Source organism: Oscarella lobularis, chromosome 7 (assembly GCF_947507565.1).
Source record: "Oscarella lobularis chromosome 7, ooOscLobu1.1, whole genome shotgun sequence".
Classification (NCBI taxonomy): domain Eukaryota; kingdom Metazoa; phylum Porifera; class Homoscleromorpha; order Homosclerophorida; family Oscarellidae; genus Oscarella; species Oscarella lobularis.
This window is the reverse complement of record NC_089181.1, coordinates 503,679-517,335: the sequence shown is the minus strand read 5'-3', so window position 1 is coordinate 517,335 and position 13,657 is coordinate 503,679. Positions and strand designations below refer to the sequence as shown.

The following is a 13,657-nucleotide window of genomic DNA, read 5'->3' as shown; positions in this document are numbered from 1 at the left end:
ATTATTAAGTGTATATACATCAAGTTGTACGTAACTTAAAATTAAATATCTAAAATAACAATCCCAGATATTTTACGTATTTTTCTCGGTGAAGAAGATGCGGTGTCTTTTACTATTCTGCCCTCTGTTCTTCTTGACGATACACTTCATAATGATGATTTAGACCTTTTTGAACGTGAATTCTGTGGCAGCTTCCCAATCCGCCGAACCCGGCATCGGCTTCTCTGTAGAACACCCGACCGATTCGCGAGTGAACGAGAGCCATAGCACACCTAATTTAGTAGAAGAAACAGGTTTGATTGCGTCTGTGTTTTTTCTCGTCAACGTACATGACAGAGGGCTCTCTCGCCGCGTATAAATCGTATCCAGTGCACAAGTAAGGAATAATTGATCCAGGTTGTTTAGTTTTGACTTTGCCACGAGGAACGAGTTCTAGATCGCTCCTTTCCCATTTGACATCGAACAACAGTTTATCTATCGTACAGCGCTGTAGAACTGGTTCCGTTGATTCGCATTCCCTTCCTAGATTATAAACGCCGCCACCCTGGCCTTGTGCAACCAAGTCAATGCACACCATGACGGCAGTTTGAAGTGGATCCGCACCGGTGCTGTGATCGCAAGCAACGGCTAGAATTTTACCGAGCGCCGGATCGACAATGACAGCTCCATCAAATCCCTTGAATGGAACAAAGGAAGTGGCGTTATCTTGAATGTATATAAGATAGTGTGCGAACGCACCTTTCCTAGACGTTTTCCTTCCCTGGCCACTGCTACTGCAAAAGACGTGTATCCGTTCATCTCGTCGAGGTCGTCCTTGCTGAAATTTTGACCAGAAAGAGCTTGAGTGACTCTGAAATGAATGTGAGAGTGCGTTTGAAAGTTTTCCCCGGTACCGTTTGTTTTCATGGAAGCTAGTCGACCAATGAAGAGAAGACGTTTCGAACTGCTGTCTGGTCAGCGGAGCGTATCGAGGTACTGTAGTAATTTGAAACCCTCTCAACCAATCCAAAGCTTCTGATACGCCAAACTGAGAGAATGACTCCAGTAGAGCCTGTTCGACAGAGTCACCGCATTCCTTCTTCTCGCACAACAAAATGTGGAGACTCTGTTCTGAGATTCGAAAGGGGTAAGGCAGTGTATGTGTATTCGTTGATTCCTAGCCTACTTGACGACTTTCTGACTCTTTTTAGATGACTAAGATGAGCCAGTGGCCAGCATCGACACACAATTCTACACCAGTAACCAGTTGGTCTCTACAAAGGTGGGTTAGCTCTCTCTCGTACTCAAGAAGTTCTGACGTTTTCCTTTTGTCTCTGATCTCAGCAGTATAGACCTCAACTGAGACAAGTCTTAGGTATCGTTTCTTCGTTAATCGTCTTCCTACTCAATTCTACTGGTCTTTCGTATTCGTACGCCAAAATGGGCTTCCATTTGGTCATAGCAGAGCTGAGGATTTGGTCATGCGCAGTAGGGAGCCGGGGAAGAAGGTGGAGCAAGTTTCGTTTTGAAGATTTTTGGAGTCAAAATTTCACTAATTAGCCCCCGATGGTAATCTCTGAATCCGTATAATTTTGCTAATGATTGACATAGGCTACTGGTTCAACTTTTTTCTAGAGCGTTCTGGCAAACAATCCTAGGCTATTTCTGACAAAAGCGGAACTGCAGTGCACGGCGCACAAATTAATCATTCAGCGGCGCCGTGAATGGTCAAATCGTCGGTCTCGTGACCCAGAACCCGGATTACCCAACACTTTCTCGTCGCTCGAACAGCTCCATGGAAGGACCGCTTCGATACGTCGCTTCTCCCCTCGTATGGCTTCCCGTCGCGCTTGCCGCGGCCGCTTGGTTCACGGTAAAGTACCTCAAGCCGAAAAAGCGAATCGCCGGCGTCGTCTCGGACCTCTACGTCTATCCGATCAAATCGTGCCACGGAATAGCCTGCAACAAAGTGAAATTCTTGTCTCAAGGATTCAAATACGACAGGTTAGAACCGATGCAGCCATGTGCCCAGCAGCAGCTGTCCACATGGCAATGATAAAGCCACACCGGCCAGCCTAAGAATAGAGCATTTGACACGTAACAATCACTTCAGTTTTTTTGCGCCTACTAGGCACCTAATGATCAGGGAGAGTCAGACACAGACTCAGACAATTATTGGAACATATACTGTATGGTATTCGCTCTCAATATATTTTTCCTTTTCTAGGCGTTGGGTTGTGATTGACCAAAAGAATAGCATTGTGAATCAGAAGCAGAAGCCGACTATGACTCTGATCAAGACGAGTATACGTCTGGGTAGGAATGGCGACGAAGATGAGACTGTCGTCTCTGTCAATGCACCGGGGATGTTCGAGTTGACACTTCGTCCGCTGCCCAAGAAGGAACAGACAGATGAAAATTTGAGGTTGGTAATTAATTAATTGAACGTGAATGTTTTTTGAATTTTTTCATCTTAGAATTTTCGCGAATAAGAAAGTTGGATACGACTGCGGTCCAGAGGCGGGCGAATGGTTCTCCAAGTTTCTTGAAATCGAAGGATTGCGCGTCTGCTACTTGATCAAACGCGGCGAGGCAAATGTCAAAAGAGACCTGCCAGACTCAATGGTAAAGTATCCTTATTATATATACACTTCTTATTGTTTTTCTTCTCTGTCTAGTTTGTCAAGGCTCTTGACAAACCGGCTCCCTGTCTCGTAATAACCGAAGCGTCAATGGACAACCTCAATAGAAAATTGAATGACAATCTGAGCATTATTCGCTTCAGGCCCAATCTCATTGTGAAAAACACGGAGCCAACGCCACATGAAGAGGTACACCAAGACAAAAGCATTTTCTCTCACACTAGGTGATATTTATTTAGGACACGTGGGAGACGTTTGACGTTGGTACAGTCACATTTGAGAAGGCTCGCAAATGTGGAAGGCAAGTGATTATTAATTCACCAGTAGCTAAATATCACTTATTGATTTCTAGATGCATCATGACCAAAATCGATCCGGACACAGGAATAGTCACAGGAGCCGAGCCTCTGGCAAAACTGAAGACGTAAGCCACCACAAAATCATATAATTGAATTCTCGTGTATTTTTTAAAAAAATTCGAAGCTACCGTCAAGAACCCGGCGGCAAAGAAATCTGGTTCGGAGCCTACGTCAACGTGACTCAGGAAGGGGTCGCATCTATTGGAGACCAAATCATCGTATCGGACAAGTGAAGGAAAGAGACTGCGACTAAAGCTAGCGAGTCCGCGTCTCTTCCCACGGTCTCGGGCCGCGAATGTTCTCCCACTGTTCTATGTCTGTCGACTGCTTGATTTCCTAGTGCACGTACGGTGTGTGACTCGCGCAAGAATTCACTGTTTTTCTTTCTTTCTTTCTTTCTTTCTCACCTCGTAGGTGTCTTCGAGCGTCAATTTCTTTCCCGTTTGCTGCATTTTTAACATTTCGTCGGAGGTGAGCTGGAGTGCGTGCACGATTACTCTTTTTCATGCAGAGAAGACATCGTTTTCTCTCTGTACCATTCTCGTTCGCTCGTCCTTTCGCTTGACGCGTATCGACGTGAATTCTGCCAGGCCGAACGAACCGATGACGACGAACGTCTAAACGACGACGTTACGTGCGGAGAACTTGCAAACGAATCCAGTGCGAACCACAAAAGGCACGCCAAACTTCCAGAACCGTCGATTTCCGAACGCTCCTAATCTCGTCATTCTAACGCGCGCGCGCGACGTCACCACGAGGCTTGCGCTTCGGTTTTTTCGATGCTGCGGCTGCTATCTTCAGCAATTTTCACCAGAAGAGTTGTCGGCTGTAGTTTTAATGCTACGTCGAGCTATTTCAGTCGCGCTTTGCTGCTGAAAGACAGCCAAATTCGCCATTTCTCGAATCCCCTAGCTCCTAGTAAGTGCCCACCTCGTTTCCATCGCTTCCCTGCTAATTCCAAGCTCTAAGCGTCGTACAGAGATCTCGTCGGAGCAGTGACGGGCGGTCGCGGCGGTCGCGGCGGTCGCGGAAGACGAAAAGGAGGCAAAAAAGGAAGATTCGATCAGAAACTTCTTAGCCTCGGTAAGAAAGAGTAGATAGTAGAAAAAAAAAATTCCAATACGGCAACATGTGTTAATTAATTAATTAATTAATTTTAATTAAGGAAAAGCGAAAATTCGATTTCCGGGTCTGAATGCTCCCCTATCGGCCGGAATGCCGTTATCCGTCGCCGGAGCGGAAGCGAAACGAAAGTCGGATCGTGCCAAGGGCAAAAAGGAGGAAATCGACGATGACGACGTCGACGGCAAGGCGACGACCGAGCGACGACCGAGACGGAATATGATGGACGGCATTCCGACGATACGGGGATGGAGCGGGAGAAATTGGAGGGGGCGGAGTTTTGGGGCACCGGAAACGGCGGAAGGAAGTAAGGATACGACGTAGTGGGGAGAGGAGATTCAGTTTAACGTCGTCATAGATATTATGTCCGAGTTCGATTCACGTGTCATTGAGGTGCGAATGGGAGAAGCATTTCACGTGGTGGAGATCTATAATATTTTTAATTAATAGCTGAAAAGAGTTGCCAATCAGACGAGCGCGGGAAAGAAGAGAACCGCTTGGGCTTTGGTGGTGGTCGGAAATAGGAATGGAGCTGCAGGTTAGTTACGAAGTTTGATGCGTTTTAGTTCCCCCCTTCAAGATCTTCTTGTGGGATAGGATTTGCTGTTGGGAAGGCTCAGGACACGTTACCGGCTATGCGAAAGGTGTATACGAGACGTTCATATTTTTTCAAATGTGCATTTTTATCTTCTTATGTGAAAGGCCAGGAATAAGGCGGCGAATTTTCTTCACTATGTAGAGAGATGCGATGATCACACAAGTAGGCTGCAATAGTCTAGTGGCACTTTTGCTTGACGTGTCTTTTATACTACAGTTTATCACGACTTGACAGCGAAGGCCACTAAAACGAATATTGTAATGCAGCGCGCCGTAGAAGGTTTGCACTTTGAACCGTCTGCAGTTTTGTGATCTATCATTATTTCTCAGGTACGGGTTTACGCTGTCATCGCATTATAAGAGCAATATGCGAAATGGTTGGCATCAAGGACATTCACTGCAAAATCATTGGCTCAGTTAATCCTTTGAATATTGTAAGAGCCACATTTAAAGGCTTAGAAAGTCAGGTAAGTTTGACATGTTGGCCGATTGAAAAGGAATTTAATTTATCGTTATTTGATAGGAGACACACCAGCAGCTGGCTGATCGAACGAAACGCCACGTGGTAGAATTTCGACGAGAAATGGGAATGAGACCTGTTGCTGTTGCATCGCCGAGAAAGCAGTGAGGTTATAGCCGATGCAGATGAAGAGAAACAGACTATAGACAATATTAACTTTATAGTTTTTTCCGCATAATACACGCACACACACGCGGGGCTTTTGCCTCACTTGCGCGGCGCTACTCGCTCTCTAGCGTGCTAGAGTTTCGAGATGGCGTCGCGCATGACTGTAGATAGGGCTGGACGGTACGTGTAGCGGAAGCCATGCAAAATTTTATTCAATAAAGTCCCGGATGTAAAAAATCAAAACGAAAAAGGGTTTACCCTCTTCTTTTTCGATGCAGGGAGAAGGAGCCTACGCTCCCCTCCCTGCACTTGCTCACCTCCCCCCCAAGGGGGGGAGATGAGCCGCCGCTCCTTGTCCATTGTCCACGGCGTCTTCTTCAGCGCTCCTTGTCCTCTTCTCATCTCACTCCCATTGAGGAGAGTGAGAGGGACCTAACTTCCCCCCAGGTCCAAGGGGTGAGACATACTCCCATGTCCCCAGGGCGACTATCACCCAAGCCGCAAGGAGGAGAGCGCATTAGACGAGTTAACCTCCAGCTCCCAAGGAGGTGGGATCACCCAATCATCCCGCAGGTTAAGGCCTTCAGTATACCCCTTCAAGGCCCAAAGGGGGTACCCTCGCCACCGGGGCACGGGGGGAGTCATTAACCCAAGACCCGGGAGGACCGCGATTTTGCCCACAGCGTCTTGCCCAAGTGGAGGATGGTAGTTATCACTCGTACCACCAAGAGTAGGGCCGCTCTATCGCCCCGGCAGAGGTGCGGCCTCTTTTCGCTCTCGGCCCAGAGGGATGGCTGCGTCTGCCTCGTCGGATTGGGGGAACGACTACACGACAAAACAAATGACGCCGGGAACCAAATTAATTACCTTAAAATAAGAGAGATGGGGAGGAGAGAGGAGGGGAGAGACAAATCGGCATCCAAGTGACCTAAAGCAAAGACTATCGTTAGTTAACACAGTAGAAATCATGCAAAGCCAGTTTATATACTAAACCATAGATTGAACAAGCTGTATTAAGTTAGACAAACGCGTGCTACATATACATGTGTAAATATGACGTCATGATTCAATCAAAAGGGACCTCCCACTTTCAAATATAATGACAATGAGCCGTGAGCGCGAGTTTTACCTTTCCAGAACTGCATTCGGTCACTGCATTCGAAGACGAGATCTCGCTCGTCGCTCCATCGACGTCTTCACAACGCCATGCAAGATCCAATCGCTTTGATTTTCCTATTCTTCTGCGACGTCGCTGGCGTCTTGAGTCGGCGGATTTCGCTTTTCTGCATTTCGTCGTCTGCTGGCAGTATTGATTGAGAAGGAGCCGCTTTGGCGTGACCGATATCTGTCAATAGGATAATGAATCAAGAATCAAAAGGACTCGATATAGATTATATATGCACCCGCTTTGCTTCCGGGGAAAAATGCCCGACCCCTTTTCCCTTCGGAAGATCGACGAAGGAAAGGTACCGCTTCCTCGTCTCGATCGATTCCAAAGGCGACGATCCGTAGAGGGGCCCCCGACGCCGATCTTGCGAGGAAGCGGACGATCGAAAGCGTGCCCGTAAGAGAAAAGGTTCTACGAAAGACCGATGCATTTTCTGTCAACGAAAGTCGAGAAGAGGGCGATCTCACGTGGATAATTTCTATCATTCGATCCGTCTTCACGACGTCTTCACGTAGACTACGTGGCGGGTAATGTGAATGGCTTTATAAAGAAACGTATGATCTATCTGCTAAGGAGAAGGGCGAATCCTAACCTACGGCCATTCCCTCACGTCTTCTCCTCTAATCGCGAGATAGCGTGCGCTTGCCGTTGGTATTTATATAATCCGTTATTGCGCAGCGTATTTATTGCGACGGATTCTCTTCCAATTCACGCTGCTCGCGCACCATTTGCTCCTGAGCCTCGATTTCCTGCCGCGCATGCCACCAATTTTCCCGCCTATATATATACACAAAATTGACAAAAAAACATACATCGAAAGTGATGATTGAAGCTCACGTGTAAGCACCTTGAATTTTCGCTGCCGGCGTCGGCTTTCAGACTCACCGAATGAACGAGTTCGAGAAGAACGTAGTCGTATATTTTTTCGCGGCTGTATTCGATCGACTTCCACTTTTTGGAAGCAGCTGCTTAGAAGAAAAGTTCTCGACTTTCCTTCCTCTAAGCAATACATCTGACACCAACGACAAACTACAATACAGACACATGGACAAAGACAAAGGGGTAGAAGAAAAGTTCTCGACTTTCCTTCCACTAAGCAATACAACGACAAACTACAATACAGACACATGGACAAAGACAAAGGGGGTCAGCAGGGCTATGAGAAATATATATGGTTCACTTCTCTTCAAAGGATGTCATTGTTTTGATTGAGGGGGCTGCGGCTTTTCACCGGGGAGCAAGCTCTTAATAAGCTGGGTAAGACCATCAAATCTCTGGGTAAGACCATCAAATCTCTCATTCATTGCCGTTTCCAAGTCACCCACTTTCGTTTTCACTTCCGCTATTTCTATTTTCAAATCGGAAAGGCTAAGATTGGACGTATAATCGCTGAGCTGGTGGATGTCCAACACGTGACTGTCCCTTTCTGGAAGACCCACGTATCCTATGAATTCTTCATTCTTTTTGCCCAAAGCAAGAGCCGCTTTTCTTGTAAGAAGAATATGGGCATGCGCATGGCAATTTGTAGCGCCTGGATTGCGCGATATGCCGCTTTCCCACTTCCCAAAGTTGAAGCTGACTGATTCGACGATGTGATGCAACTGAGACGACGTTGTGAAACCGTCCGTGCCAACTAAATAACTTTGAATCTTCTGAAGCATCGTCAGAAGGCCATTCCATGCTCCGGCATGTTGCACAAATTGCACGTTGTTGTGCAGATCATGACGAAGTATCGGATCTTGTCCGTACGTATGATGGATAACTTGCGGCATGAATAGGAGATCACGGGTGCATGAGAAACGGCGAATCAAATACATCTTGACATCGCCAACGACAACGGGATCAAGACCTGTTAGACAATAAACGAACCATTCTCAACACTGATCCAAATTAATTAATTTAATACCTTTCAGACAATTCGACAAAGGAAGAACAAAATCGCAAGGCGTTCCCTCAATCACCTCGCATGACCGGTGTGCTGATTCTTCAGGTAGACCAGAAGGACAACGCGAAGAATACGAAGAAGAATACGAAGAGGCTGCCTTCGACTTCCAATCTGAAGCCTTCCGCTTCTTCCAATCTGAATACCATTGGCATTTCTCCTTATATCTACAGACACAGTCCTTAGGAGGTTGAGCGGTTAGGTCATGGGCCTGACGATCATCCTCGGGTAGTGCAAACAAGTGCTTGTCAACATACTCTTGAGCATGTTGAGTTAATAGCTTGATATTTTGATATCGCGCGCCTTCGGCGCGCTCGCCTTTGTTGACTGCTATAGCGACCTGAGCTTTTTCGACGTCATCTCTTCGAACCGCTTCAGCGTGCAGAATCTTAATAAGATTCACGACGTTGATTCGAGTGCTGATTTTAGAGGTTTCGATTGCCACGTCAATCCTGTATGCTTCCGAGAGGACGGGCGGAAGAGCGTGAACCCATCCGATGTGCATCTCGCACACTTCAGCCAACGTTTCCCCCGACAAAGAAGTGATGTTGGTGATCTTTTCCGGGTTAAACGGCCACAACTGAGCTAGATCCGCCATCGTTGACAAAATAGAATATCTAAGAAGACAAAGTATTTGGCTAAAGGGTCTCTTAATTGAATGGGCGTGGTTAGTCACGCGCGTTGCGTTACTCCAATATAAATAATCTTGTAATCAGAAACCTCTCCGATTAAATTCGCGGATTTGGTTTTAAAATCCGCGCGTTATATTTATACAGTAGGGCAGCTCTGCTGTGACGTCTAAGACTGTGACGTCTTCTGTGACGTCACGGTCTTCATGCAAGATGAGGGAGAGCTGCTGCTACGTGGCTCGCTCTTGGTACGCTCGCCTAGAAAACGCGCACGGCGTCCCAAACTAGCGTGCCTGGCGAGCGTATGCACCAATACGTGCGATCGAGACACACTGCGCCACCCAACACTGCCGTAACACACTCGAGGTAAAAGTTGGCAGCGTTGGAAGCATTCGAGGTCGACGTGGGAGCTGGTGGGAGCAGTCTCTGGACAAAAACGTACGCTGGCGTCGTCAATGCCAGTCGTAGTAGACAACAGACTCATCGAATGTACTTACTGTGATTATGAGAGAGCAACGACGACGATCAATCGATCCAATGCAGAGCAGAGCCACCTCATACGCTGTTCGGTAGGGAGCTGGGAGCCGACGCGAAGTGCGAACCAATCTGCGCAATGCGCATGCGTTGTGGGAAGATAAGAGTCCAACCAAACGCGTTCACCCACACAGCTCCCACACAGCACCATATCTGATTTCCCACACAGCACCATATCTGATTTCACTGCAGTCGTTGCTCGCTTTGCTTTCCATAGATTGTAAGTGACCTATAGAGTTCAACAAAACGTTCCGTACGCCCGTACAGATGGCGCTCGATCAGGCGTGTTTCGCATTGTCTCTAAAATCAAAAACCAGGGCAGAGCGATGTACCAAGTAGGCAAACAAGACTTGGAACCTGCATGAAACTGAGCTCGATTCCACAGTGAACGGCTCGGAAGATATAGCCCTTCTTCCTGATGGAGTTGCGATCATCTCGAGCGTAGGCGCGCGCGCATCATCTAAACAACGAGGCGCGCGAAAACTATCCTCCCTAAGGGCCTATGCAACATATCGGAGACAGATACGGCATATCATATGAAGAATTTCGTGCCCCACGGCGTATCGCACTGTCGTCAGATAAGCCGACGCTTCTCAACATGGGCTTACCTAGTATCTATGACGGGCGAAGGCTAGTTTTTGCAATACACACAAACACTGCGACTTCCGAGACGTTCAGCTGGAGAAAAGGGGAGGGGTGAGAACGTCATGCATACTGACTCACACGAAGAGAACGGTTCCCGCGGCAAATGGAAGCAAATCAATGTCGTCAGATTGATCAAGAGTCCTGCTCACCTCTTCGATCTGCCCGGTCGTTGTTTCGTCGACGTAGACAAAGATTCCACCACTCGAACCGGGAACAGTGACAGTCACCTTAACGTTTCCCTTATTGGCAAGCAGCACTTTCTTCTTGCGAGTCTTAGCATCGATGAATCCCTGTGCATATATGCCACCATCTGATCCCAGTTGCACACCACCGCCCTCGGAGCACTCCGCCTGGACAAACAAATGCTTCTCCGTAAACTCGCAGGGATCTCCAAAAATTGGCGTCGTAGCCGGCACGGTGCACGACCGTTTCCCTAAGCAGTACCTCTCCACAATCGCCGTCGAATTGCCGTCATCGCAAGACCCTTTTTCGTACTGCAAACAAACGCCAGACGGAGTTCCATACGAAGCGAAATCAACTTTGGAAACGACGGCGCCGGGCGTCGTGCATTCCAACGTCAAATTATCCAAATTCAGCACGATGCCGCAAAACGGATTAGCGGCGTTCGGCGACGTCGACGTCTCGACGATATCGTCACCAGGTTGAAAATAATGCGTAAGCATGTGCAAAACCCAGTAGCGTGCCGTCCCGTAGCCGGTCGTCCAATTGAGCAAGGCAACGCTCGGAAACTGCGCGCCGAGACCGAGATCCGGCAGCGCCGGATTTCCAACGAGCTGACTTTGTCCGAGAACGTCGATGCCCTGAAGGGACAACTTTCCGAAAATGTACGCGTACATCGATCCGGCGGCATTCCAATAGATCGACGGAAACATGGGAGAATTGGGATCGTTGTCGTTCGGCAATATGACGCCGATTTCGTCGATCGTCGTGCGCGTTTCGGGCGACAACGCCTTGCGAAGTACCTCCACTTCTTCGACCACGTCGAAAAATCCGTCGGCGCGCGAGAAAAAGACGTGATAGGAATTCGGATCGGTGCGATTGTCGCATCCGGCGTAGTAATGATAGCTGATGAAGTCGAGAGGCATATCGGGTAGATGATTGGATTTATTCAGAAAATACGGAATGAAAGCGGACTTATTCCCGCCGCCGAGAGCGAGACCGACGAATTTGATCTTGTGCTCCGGATCGGCGATTTTGCGTATGCCGGACACCATTTCGTCGTAGCGAGCCGTGTACGACTCCGGCGTGTTCTGATGTTCGCCCGTCACTTCGTTGAGACATTCCCAATAGGAGATATTGTAGTAGTGACCGGAGTGGTGTTCGATGCCGTACTCGTCGGTGAATCCGCCTCGAGTGTACCAAGACACCTAATAGAGGTCATGACATTTTTTTTCTAAAACATTCTTCTAATTGTACGTACGAGTCTTCCGTAGTATTCTCCCAGTTGCGTTCCGGTGGGATCGACGAGTTGGGTTCCTTCTTCGTAACCTGGATTAGCGCCACGATCTATTAATCAATTATGTAAGGTATTTATTTTTCCAGCTAAGAAGCTCGCCTGGATCGTCGGGATAGGGTATGCGATTTGGAGTTCTATACATCCACTCGGGTATGGTGGAAAAATTGATTATTGCGGTGTGATTGCGAGTTGCGTTCATGAAATCTTCCATCATGGGATCGATCACCGAAAAGTCCCAATAGGTGTGATTCTGAGCAACGCTGCACGTCACCTGAGAGGAAATTCCATATAACTTGGGCAATATGAAGAGTTTTGTGTCTCCAACATTAGATTGAAATCTTCTTTAGTTTTATTCTTCGATTAGCCGGATTAATAGTTTTTAGTCTTGCTTCGTTCGTCTCGTATACCTGAACAGCGAAATTCTTTCTCGTTCCCGCGCAAGGTTCTCCAAAAGTCTGTTGGTTCACGGGAAACGTGCAACTGCTTGTTCCCATGCACGCCTTCTCCACAACCGCTGTCGAATTAGCCGCACTGCAGTTACCCATCGTGAAATTCCCGCACGTGCCTTCCGGTGTCCCATAGCTAGCAAAATAAACCTAGAAAGAAATACATATAAAATTGACGTAATGACTGAGAGCTCCCCACCTTGTTTATGACGCCTTGGGAACAAGACAACGATGCGTTCCATCCGTTCGGCTCCTCCAGCTGAAGTTGGGTGCACAGCCATTGGCCCGACGGTGGGTCGAGTTCTGCAACGGCCAATCGAGGATAGGGAAGCCTGGAATGAAAATTTCGAACGAGTGGGTTTTTTTTCTATTTTGACGTCGCACCAGGGTACGTAGCGAATGTAATCTGCTTCCAGTTGTCGCAAGCTTTCGAACATCTGCTTGGAAACGGGGAATTTGCGCTCGAGAAGCGGATTTACGACGACTTGAAGAGTAGGCGTCGTTTTGCTCGTGATTAGAGTGTTTCCCCAGGCAATTGCGACCGTTGCAGCGTTCGAAGCTGAGCATGTGCATAGATAGGAGGCGAAAAACACCGAAAGGAACAACATCTCTTCGTTCTGAGTCACGTGGTCATTTAATTATTTGTTAGGAAATTATGTATCATGCTTACTAAAATAGTCATTGCATTCCACGTAAGACTGCAGACTCCCTATATCAAAGCGACCGCTAATCTCCATGCACCACACTGACGCTCGGTTGCAAAGATACCGAATAAAATTTCCAGGGGCATCCATTTCTACCAACGAAGCCCCATCTGCTTTCTTCGCCAAAAGAAACTCCCCAACAAGCCGAATCCCCACCTTGGAGAGGAGATAAAAACACGGACAAGCACGTCGTGAAGACGTTCCCTCAGGACCGGGTTTTTCCAAAAATGTTCTAACTTTTCCATCAGCATCAACGTCCAATATTCCATACTTCCTAGTCTGTTCAGCAGTGCATTCGTACGACAGAACGACGCCCCCGATATTCTCGTCCTCCGCTTTCTTTCGCTGATAATATTTGAGCAGATCTCCAATGTTGAAATCCTCGTAGAAAAGCGTGTCGCCTCCTATGACGATGATGTCCTCGCCGGGGCTCCCGATTCGATCGAGCGCGAGTTTTATGTCGGCCACGGCTCCCAATCGCGTTTCGTTCGACGTCGTTCCGTCGTCGACGATTTCCACGCTTCGCTCGTCGTTCTCTCGCCTCCACGTTTCGAATACGTTCGCGAATCTGGCGTTCGTCACGAGGTGGATGGACTCGATGGCGGCGCACGATCGCAACGATTTCGTCCACTTCGAGACGAGAGGGACTCCGCCGACGGGAAGAAGAGGTTTGGGAAGACCGAGCAGAGACGAGAATCGTCCTGATCGATCCTCGGTTATATCCCTCTGCAGACGCGTCCCATAGCCAGCCGCCAATATTAGGGCTCGCATTCGGTTGACGCGTT

General features: G+C 48.0%; 8 protein-coding genes and 1 long non-coding RNA gene across 11 annotated transcripts in view; 3 read left to right on the top strand and 6 right to left on the bottom strand.

The window, feature by feature from the left end:
* Positions 1-79, top strand: part of LOC136189241 (WD repeat and FYVE domain-containing protein 3-like) — a 14,689-nt gene extending 14,610 nt beyond the window's left edge. For both annotated transcript variants that reach the window (XM_065977149.1, XM_065977150.1), the window contains exon 66: positions 3-79. The gene's annotated coding sequence lies outside the window, so the exon portion shown is untranslated. The remainder of the gene's footprint in view (positions 1-2) is intronic.
* LOC136189247 (probable inactive tRNA-specific adenosine deaminase-like protein 3) lies at positions 7-1,460 on the bottom strand. Its single transcript, XM_065977157.1, has 7 exons — positions 1,385-1,460; positions 1,284-1,338; positions 1,166-1,230; positions 894-1,110; positions 739-850; positions 330-676; positions 7-272 (listed from the first exon to the last, which is right to left on the bottom strand). Exons 1-7 carry the CDS (start codon positions 1,437-1,439, stop codon positions 113-115), a joined length of 1,011 nt encoding a protein of 336 aa, XP_065833229.1. The 5' UTR covers positions 1,440-1,460; the 3' UTR covers positions 7-112.
* Positions 1,461-1,727: 267 nt separating this feature from the next.
* LOC136189248 (mitochondrial amidoxime reducing component 2-like) lies at positions 1,728-3,371 on the top strand. Its single transcript, XM_065977158.1, has 7 exons — positions 1,728-1,983; positions 2,207-2,404; positions 2,457-2,604; positions 2,658-2,810; positions 2,861-2,922; positions 2,974-3,045; positions 3,105-3,371. Exons 1-7 carry the CDS (start codon positions 1,775-1,777, stop codon positions 3,211-3,213), a joined length of 951 nt encoding a protein of 316 aa, XP_065833230.1. The 5' UTR covers positions 1,728-1,774; the 3' UTR covers positions 3,214-3,371.
* LOC136189251 (cytochrome c oxidase assembly protein COX16 homolog, mitochondrial-like) lies at positions 3,030-3,708 on the bottom strand. The gene is made up of 4 exons (XM_065977161.1): positions 3,649-3,708; positions 3,517-3,597; positions 3,388-3,456; positions 3,030-3,316 (listed from the first exon to the last, which is right to left on the bottom strand). The coding sequence occupies exons 1-4, from the start codon at positions 3,706-3,708 to the stop codon at positions 3,236-3,238; spliced, it is 291 nt and encodes a 96-aa protein (XP_065833233.1). The 3' UTR covers positions 3,030-3,235.
* LOC136189246 (small ribosomal subunit protein uS5m-like) lies at positions 3,463-5,565 on the top strand. Its single transcript, XM_065977156.1, has 10 exons — positions 3,463-3,898; positions 3,950-4,063; positions 4,146-4,409; positions 4,461-4,495; positions 4,553-4,640; positions 4,700-4,746; positions 4,805-4,862; positions 4,917-4,979; positions 5,030-5,166; positions 5,223-5,565. The coding sequence occupies exons 1-10, from the start codon at positions 3,760-3,762 to the stop codon at positions 5,325-5,327; spliced, it is 1,050 nt and encodes a 349-aa protein (XP_065833228.1). The 5' UTR covers positions 3,463-3,759; the 3' UTR covers positions 5,328-5,565.
* Positions 5,515-7,143, bottom strand: LOC136189252 (uncharacterized). The gene is made up of 5 exons (XR_010670369.1): positions 7,088-7,143; positions 6,963-7,035; positions 6,731-6,906; positions 6,457-6,672; positions 5,515-6,255 (listed from the first exon to the last, which is right to left on the bottom strand). It is a non-coding gene; the product is annotated as an uncharacterized lncRNA (long non-coding RNA).
* A 249-nt stretch (positions 7,144-7,392) lies between these two features.
* Positions 7,393-9,680, bottom strand: LOC136189245 (uncharacterized). Of its 2 annotated transcripts, XM_065977154.1 has the most exons (4): positions 9,564-9,680; positions 8,402-9,054; positions 7,821-8,344; positions 7,393-7,769 (listed from the first exon to the last, which is right to left on the bottom strand). In XM_065977154.1, exons 2-4 carry the CDS (start codon positions 9,033-9,035, stop codon positions 7,692-7,694), a joined length of 1,236 nt encoding a protein of 411 aa, XP_065833226.1. In that variant the 5' UTR covers positions 9,036-9,054; positions 9,564-9,680; the 3' UTR covers positions 7,393-7,691. The 2 variants fall into 2 exon arrangements, with proteins under 2 accessions (XP_065833226.1, XP_065833225.1); XM_065977153.1 differs by having other exon boundaries at positions 7,393-8,344.
* Positions 9,681-10,228: 548 nt separating this feature from the next.
* Positions 10,229-12,789, bottom strand: LOC136189457 (uncharacterized). Its single transcript, XM_065977418.1, has 6 exons — positions 12,553-12,789; positions 12,368-12,500; positions 12,130-12,318; positions 11,822-11,993; positions 11,687-11,772; positions 10,229-11,633 (listed from the first exon to the last, which is right to left on the bottom strand). Exons 1-6 carry the CDS (start codon positions 12,774-12,776, stop codon positions 10,320-10,322), a joined length of 2,118 nt encoding a protein of 705 aa, XP_065833490.1. The 5' UTR covers positions 12,777-12,789; the 3' UTR covers positions 10,229-10,319.
* On the bottom strand, positions 12,780-13,643 carry LOC136189459 (glucose-1-phosphate adenylyltransferase-like). Its single transcript, XM_065977421.1, has one exon. The coding sequence runs from the start codon at positions 13,641-13,643 to the stop codon at positions 12,822-12,824; it is 822 nt and encodes a 273-aa protein (XP_065833493.1). The 3' UTR covers positions 12,780-12,821.
* Between the last annotated feature and the right edge of the window lie 14 nt (positions 13,644-13,657).